This window comes from Nycticebus coucang, chromosome 20 (genome assembly GCF_027406575.1).
Source record: "Nycticebus coucang isolate mNycCou1 chromosome 20, mNycCou1.pri, whole genome shotgun sequence".
NCBI classification, from domain to species: Eukaryota; Metazoa; Chordata; class Mammalia; order Primates; family Lorisidae; genus Nycticebus; species Nycticebus coucang.
Window position 1 is genome coordinate 68572589 of NC_069799.1, and position 8060 is coordinate 68580648.

Here is an 8060-nt window from a genome sequence, read left to right on the forward strand (position 1 = left end):
CCAACCACCTCGGCCTCCCAATGTGCTGGGATTACAGGCGTGAGCTACTGCGCCCAGCCAATTTTTTAAGCTCTAACGTATTTTCATCATCTATAAAGAAACTAAAAAAATCATAGGCAAAATTTATCTCCATCAATAAAATGAGTTACTAAATCAAAGGCTAGCATGCTCACTTTAGCAGAGACAAGGAACCTAAGTCACAAAAGGTCTGATTTCAAAAAGGCTTCAGAGAACAGAAAGAGACCATTAAAATCGTATGATGCTCTTTTTCTGAGACTACAGCAACAGAAAACTCAAAACTACACTGTCAACTAACCTGCACAAATGTCACACCTACTTCCTCTTGTTACTAAGTATCACAAACACAGTATCCCATCTGTGTGTGCTGCTATATTTGACAGTACTTTCAACGGGTTTATTTTGGAGGATTTGGGGAGGATTATTTTTTGTAACCCAAGCTCCTCTCTACTTGGAGACCTGTGTATATGTGGCTACCTTTGTAACATCACCAACACGACTGCGGTCAGCGTGAACTTACCTGTCCTTCCAGCATGTCCCTTGGCAGCCCTGTCCGCTCCTGCTCCGAGCTGTTGGTTCTCCGTATGGAAAGGCTATGTGACTTGCGCTTTTGTTTTGCTTGGCGAGAGGTCGAACAACTTGCGCTTTCTGTGGGCATTACTTCCAGAAGGTAGTATCCTGGTCACTTCCTCAATAAGCTAAACAAAGGCAGGGAAAACATTTATTTTATTTCTGATATAGCAAACTGAAATAAAGGAAACAACAGTAGACAAATAATAACTTTTAATTAGAAGCTTCCTTACTATGATTAACATTTAACTATATAACTAAGAACACGACAAATTAAGATGTTTTAAGGTAGAGACCACAGTCTTTGTTAAAGAAGTAATTTGGAGTCAGAGCCCATAGCACAGTAATTACGGCAACAGCCACATACACCCAAGGTGGCACATTCGAACCCAGCCCAGGCTAGCTAAAACAAATGCAACAAAAAAATAGCTGGGCATTGTGGCGGGTGCCTATAGTTCCAGCTACTTGGGAGGCTGAGGCAAGAAAATCACTTATGCCCAAGAGTCTGAGGTTGCTGTAAACTGTGACATCACGGCATTCTACCAAGGGCAACACAGTGAGAGTCTGTCTCAAAAAGAAGAAGTAATTTGTTATCAAATTTCATTAACATTTTAAATAGCAAATAGCAAAGAATGACTTAAAATTAAAACTTTCTTCCAACACAGTCTGGAACCTATTCTAACTGCATATTCTAGAGACACGTTCTACAGAAATGCTATCCAAGAGAAATGCAATGCAATATGCAATTTAAGATTTTCTAATGACCATATTAAAAAAGTAAAAACATAAAATTACTTCTAATTATTCAGCCCATTGTCTAAAATATTTTATAGTCTATACAAAATATCAATAGACTATTTCACATCGTTTTTATGATTACCACTTCAAAATTTAGAGTGAACTTTACATTTACACCCTATCTCAATGCAAACTAGCCACATGTGATTAAATTACCCAACTCTCTAAATAATTTTAGCATCAAGATTTACCCACTTTGGACATTTTCTACTCATTTCCTGTTATTATCCAGTCTGTCTCCCTATATAATTGAATCACTATGTTAGCTAATATTTACTTTCAGGAAATGGATCTACACGTTACATCTTCCTTCTTCAACTACTACAGACTTAACAGTTTTGAATATCACCTACTGATCTTTGGCTATTACAGACCCCTCCTCCTCCAAACACAACTCTATGGTCAGATCAGCTTAGGGAAGTGCTGAGCAGCAGCGCTGGCCACAGTGGACACTACACCTGCCCCCAAGAGCAGAGTGAGCAGACAGAGCAGCTGGGACTTCGATGCAGTAACACGTCACAGTAACACGTCACAGTTAACTTAGGGAAGAAAATCAGCTAACTCCAACATTAGAAGGGTGATTCTGCTGAACAGATGTATCAATATAATGGGAAAACAATCGTGAAGGCTGTAAACACCCAAACTCCACGCTGGCAGGTGGCACTGTGGCCTGACTGCACAGCACGCCTGGGCCCCAGGCAAGACCTATTTCCTTGCCCTTCTTCCAAAGATACCAACTTGAAAAAAAAAAAAAAAAACCCAACCCTGTCTTGGTTATTAAAGTAACCATTTAAATAAGATTTATGTTAATATAGGTTTAGCATCCAAAATTCAAAATCTAAAATGTTTTGTATGCTGACTTGATGCTGGTACAAGTGGAAAATTCCACCCCTGACAGGTGCGATGGGTCATAGTCAATGCAGGCACAGAACACACGCTTTATTCAGCTTCCCCAAGGGGAATGTGAAATTCCCTTCAGGCTATATGCATAACGTGTATACAAAACATATGCAAGTTACGTGTTCATGTGCCCTGAGATGCAAATCTCCCCAAATCTGAGAAAATCCTAAATATAAAGCACTCGTGGTCCTGAGGCTTCTGGACATTCAGCCTGTGCTGACTCGCGTGAGATGGAGAACACTAGTGGTGCCAGTCACCTTCTGATACCAACTGCACTTAGTTCTTGGGCCGGATCTTAGTCTGTGCGGGATCTGGGGTGAAGGAGGGAAGTGGTGGTAAGACCAGAGCAGACTGCTCTGGTGTTACAAAGGTAGCCACATATACACAGGCCTCCACAGGGAGAAGCTGGAGGATGTGAATACAGAGACACAAGTGAAAACAGAAAAATCTGCACGAAACATTGTGACGAAGAGAAAAATTAATAACAAATGTATAAGGGGTTAGAAAAGTGGAAGCTACAGACCTAATATCGGAAAAATATTGGTAGATAAACTACAGTTGAAAATACTACAGGAAAAGGTGGAACTTGAAATAGCCAGATAATCCGTCAGTTTTAATAATGGAGTGTATGGCATAGACATTATGGACCTGTCTTTGAGATATGATTTCACAGAGTTTAAAAAGTTTCTGTAAGTTTAAATTACTCCAGGATAAAAAAAAAAATCTCTATTTAGAGATTTAAATCATTTTATATATATATATAAAAAATATATATAATCTAATTGGGCGCCCGTAGTTCTGTGGGGGGACTGCCAGCCACATACATGGAGGCTAGCAGGTTCAAATCCAGCCCTGGCCAGCTGAAACAATGACAACTGCAATAACAACAAAAAATAGCTGGGCATTGTGGCAGGCACCTGTAGTCCCAGCTACTTGGGAGGCTGAGGCAAGAGAATCACTTAAGCCCAAGAGTTTGGACTCTGTCTCAAAAAAAAAAAAAAAAAAATTGTGTGATAATATTTTTCTCCTATGAAAAATATTTCCAGCTTTGGTTAGGATTAAAATTACAATGCTTTTATGGGGGGGGGGGAAGGAGCAGAAAGAGGGACAGAGGGAGGGGGGTGGGGCCTTGGTGTGTGTCACACTTTATGGGGGCAAGACATGATTGCAAGAGGGACTTTACCTAACAATTGCAATCAGTGTAACCTGGCTTATTGTACCCTCAATGAATCCCCAACAATAAAAAAAATAAATAAATAAATAAAATAAAATTACAATGCTTAATGAATTAAATAGGAGAGAATTTTCTTTATCATATTGTTTATTATGTCATATTTTACTTTTTGTGAATATGTTCTGTGTTCATTAAGAATATACTTTACAGTCGGTGCCTGTGGCTCAGTGAGTAGGGTGTCAGCCCCATATACTGAGGGTGGCGGGTTCAAACCTGTCCCTGGCCAAATTGCAACAAAAAATAGCCGGGTGTTGTGGTGGGCGTGTGTAGTCCCAGATACTTGGGAAGCTGAGGCAAGACAATCACTTAAGCCCAGGAGTTGGAGGTTGCTGTGAGCTGTGAGCTGTGAGCCCCTGACGTCCCAGCACTCTACTGAGGGCGATAAAGTGAGACTCTGTCTCTAAAAAAAAAAAAAAAAAAAAGAAAAAGAATATTCTCCTTTATGTTTGCATAAACATTTTTCTTCTTCAAGACAAGAGGACTTTTTTTAAAGAGGAAAGGAAGTACTGGTGATCTTAAAATATTATAGTAAACAAATCATTTTGTAGCAAAGTAGGGAGGTGTCATGATTATTGATTATATGACAGCTGGGTAATAAGGAAAGAAGTAACATTTTGGGGCTTTCCTTCAGGTTTTGTAGTGTCTGAGGGGTCTCTGGGAATGGGGGTAAGTCCTGAGGAACCTGTGACGAGGTGAGCTGCAGGTGCACACCTGAGTGTGTGCATCCATGCACACAGTGTGTAGCACTCACACACCTGGACAGGGCAGCCTGCTACACTCCTGGGCTTCAGGCAGGGCCTACTGCTCCAGGCCGCACACCCACACATCAAGGTCTTGCTCTACGCAATGCAGGCAACTTAAACAAAACGCTAACTGTGTATCCAAACATATCTAAACACACGAAAGGTGCAGTAAAAACACAGTAATATATTCTCATGGAAACACCATCACATGTGCCATCGACTGTTGACCAGAACGTCATGTAGCAAATGACAATATTTAACAGATTAAACACTATAGCAAATTGATTATACAACTGTAACAAGAAGAAAACTTTACTCAAAAATAAGCTACTTTTAAAAGAAAAACAAGCTACTTTAACAACTATGCATGTTTCATCTAAACAAAAACTAAAACAGAAACCTGGAATCACAAGAGATAATTATTTTCCTTCACATTCATATTTGTAATCCCAGCATTCTGGGAGGCCAAGGCAGGTGGACTGCCTGAGCTCACAGGTTAGAGAGTAGCCTGAGCCAGAGGAAGCCCTGATCTCTAAAAATAGCCAGGCGTTGTGGTGGGCGCCTGTAGTCCAGCTTCTCAGGAGGCTGAGGCAAGAGAGTCGCTTGAGCCCAAGAGTTTGAGATTGCTATGAGCTATGATGCCAGGGCACTCTACTAAGGGTGACAAAGTGAGACTGTCTCAAAAATAAATAGATAGATAGATAATGTGTTTAATAATAGTGTATTGTGGGCGGCGCCTATGGCTCAGTGAGTAGGGCACTGGCCCCATAAGGTGGAGGGTTAGAACCTGACCCAGCCAAACTGCAACAACAACAAAAATAGCCAGGCATTGTGGTGGACACCTGTAATCCCAGCTACTTGGGAGGCTGAGTCAAGAGAATTGCCTAAGCCTAAGAGCTGGAGGTTGCTGTGAGCTATGACGCCAGGGCACTCTACCAAGGACAACAAAGTGAGACTCTGTCTCTAATAGCACTATTAGGAATTCGTAGTGTGCTGAACACCAAACTCAATATCAAAGGAGGATGGTCTCTTGAGGCAACCTAAGAAATATCATCACTGACCTGCTTAAAATATTTCGTCACTGCTGAGATGAAGGCCTGGAATACATACACACTTATCAATTCTGTGGATGATACTGAAATGGGAAACATCATCAATCTGAGGAATAATAACCAAGCATTTTTTTTAAATTTCAATCATCAAAAGAACGAGCTCAAAGCAAGGACAAAATTTAATAAATACAAAATCTTTTCCTCAAAAAGAAAAAAAAAATCAAGGCAGGATAACCCCAGGGAAAAGAATGAAACCTAAGGAGTTTAGCACAGGGCAATCGCAACATAAGTGAACAACAGTCCAACATGGCTACCCACAGAGAGGTACAAAGAAGTTGAGAGAAGAGGAAGGAAACACACACACTGGAGCTCTCCTGTGTCTAGCACTCTGTAAGAAAGCTCAGCATATATCACATGCCATAACCTTTCCAACAGCAAAAATGACACAGGCTGATAGAAAAACCATGTTGGAGGCTGGGCACCCATAGCTCAGTGGTGAGGGTGCCATGGGCACCAGGGCTGGTGGGTTCAAACCCAGTGAGGGCCTGCTAAACAAAAAAACAAACAAAAAAACTAGCTGGGTGTTGTAGATGCCTGTAGTCCCAGCTACTAGGGAGGCTGAGGCAAGAGAATCCCTTGAGCCCAAGAGTTGGAGGTTGCTGTGAGCTGTGATGCCACTGGACTCTACCGAGGGTGACATAGTGAGACTCTCTCAAAAAAAGACAAACAAAAACAAAAAAACCAGCCTCCTCCACCAAAAGCTTCCGAAGTGCTTCAGGCGCCTGCGGTAGGAGAGAGTAAGGGCGCTCTGGGGCCCAGGACCGACCCCTCCGGCGCCCGGTCCCTTCCAGTACCCGGCCCCCTCCTCCATCCCACCCCTCCTCCGCCCCATCCCCTCCGGCACGCCGTCCCTTCCTCTGCCCGGCCCCCTCCTCCGCCCCATCCCCTCCGGCACGCCGTCCCTTCCTCTGCCCGGCCCCCTCCTCCGCCCCATCCCCTCCGGCACGCCGTCCCTTCCTCTGCCCGGCCCCCTCCTCCGCCCCATCCCCTCCGGCACGCCGTCCCTTCCTCTGCCCGGCCCCCTCCTCCGCCCCATCCCCTCCGGCACGCCGTCCCTTCCTCTGCCCGGCCCCCTCCTCCGCCCCATCCCCTCCGGCACGCCGTCCCTTCCTCTGCCCGGCCCCCTCCTCCGCCCCATCCCCTCCCGCACGCTGTCCCTTCCTCTGCCCGGTCCCCTCCTCCGCCCCGTCCGCTCCAGCGCCTGATCCTCCTCGGTGCGTCCCGGGAATGACTCGAGCGCCACAGCTGGGAAAATGGTGACACTCACCTGTCACGGCCGCCCCGCCCGCCACCGCCCGGAACCAGCCCGGGTCGCGCACAGCTCGTCAGTCCCCACGACGCGACGCCCAGGACACCGGCTGTCTCCGCAGTGACGCGACCCCGTGACCCGGACCTGCTGCGCCGCGCTTCCGGCACCGCCGGAAGTCCCATCCCGGGCTTCAGCCCCGCCCCGCGACGCCGGAAGTCTCCCTACAGCTTCCGCTCCGTAGACAACACGCCTCCTCGTCGCCGGCGCCCGCCCGCGTCTCCGCTGTGCGGTCGGAACGCGGCTGCTGGGCTCGGGCGGGCAGTGGGTCGGCGCTCCAGGTCAGGGCGAGGTAGGCTCGGTCGGCTCACCCAGGGGATCCAGCAGTGGGCAGGCAGCCTGCGCCTCCACACCCGCCCGCCCCCCGGACCAGCCGTCCTCACCCGCCCGCCCCGCGGGCCCCGGACCAGCGGTCCACACCCGCTCGCCTCAAGACCCCAGACCGGCCATGCACACTCGCTCGCCCGAGACCCCCGGACCAGCAGTCCACACCCGCTCGCCCCGAGACCCCCGGACCAGCCGTCCACACCCGCTCGCCCCGAGACCCCGGACCAGCCATGCACAGTCGCTCGCCCGAGACCCCCGGACCAGCCGTCCACACCCGCTCGCCTCGAGACCCCCGGAACAGCTGTCCACACCCGCTCGCCTCGAGACCCCGGACCAGCCATGCACACCCGCTCGCCCCCTCCTCGTGCTCTCCAGCGGAGGTTCTCTCTCTCACCCCGGGGGTGCAAATGCCCGTACTCATCCAGCTTCGTATCGCCACCAGTGCAGCCTGGGCCCTACATCTTTCCTGGAGCAAAGCAAAAGCCTAAAAGCTTTTTTTTGGATACAGAGTCTCACTTTATCTCCGAGTGCTATGGCGTCATAGCTCACAGCAACTTCCAACTCCTAGGCTTAGGCGATTCTCTTGCCTCAGCCTCCCGAGTAGCTGGGACTACAGGCGCCCGCCACAACGCCCAGCTATTTTTTGTTGTTGCAGTTTGGCCAGGGCGGGGTTCAAACCCGCCACCTTCAGTAGATGGGGCCGGCGCCCTACCCACTAAGCCACAGAAGCTGCCCATAAAAGCATTTTTCTACATGGGTCAACATTCTTGATTCTGCCTTTAAAATTCAAGAAGCAGTAGTGTGTTACCCAAGAAACAAATTCAATATTATATTTAAAAAGCCAAATAACGAAAGTGAAGTTAATTCTGCATTAAGTATAGTAGTAAAAGCTTACCACTAAAAACAATATTCTGTAGATGAATTCTCAGGAAAACATATTTGATTCGGAAAATAATTTCTTTTTTTAAACATAGTCTCTCTCTGCCCTGGGTAGGTGTGCTGGTGTCATAGCTCACAGCAACCTCAAAAACAACAAAGGTATTTTCAAAAGA

The 8060-nt window shown here is 46.9% G+C and overlaps 1 protein-coding gene across 6 annotated transcripts in view; it reads right to left on the minus strand.

Annotated features, from left to right (window-relative positions):
• Positions 1-6777, minus strand: part of WDR37 (WD repeat domain 37) — a 58072-nt gene extending 51295 nt beyond the window's left edge. For 3 of the 6 annotated variants that reach the window (XR_008376271.1, XM_053573054.1, XM_053573050.1), the window contains exons 1-3: positions 6643-6760; positions 5325-5398; positions 539-716 (exon numbers count right to left, since the gene is read on the minus strand). Coding sequence is in view for 5 of the 6 variants with exons in the window: in XM_053573054.1 (XP_053429029.1) it covers positions 539-676 (138 nt within the window). In the remaining variant the exon portion in view is untranslated. Of the gene's footprint in view, positions 1-538; positions 717-5324; positions 6161-6642 lie in introns of those variants that run through there. The other 3 variants (XM_053573053.1, XM_053573051.1, XM_053573052.1) reach the window with 3 other exon arrangements.
• Between the last annotated feature and the right edge of the window lie 1283 nt (positions 6778-8060).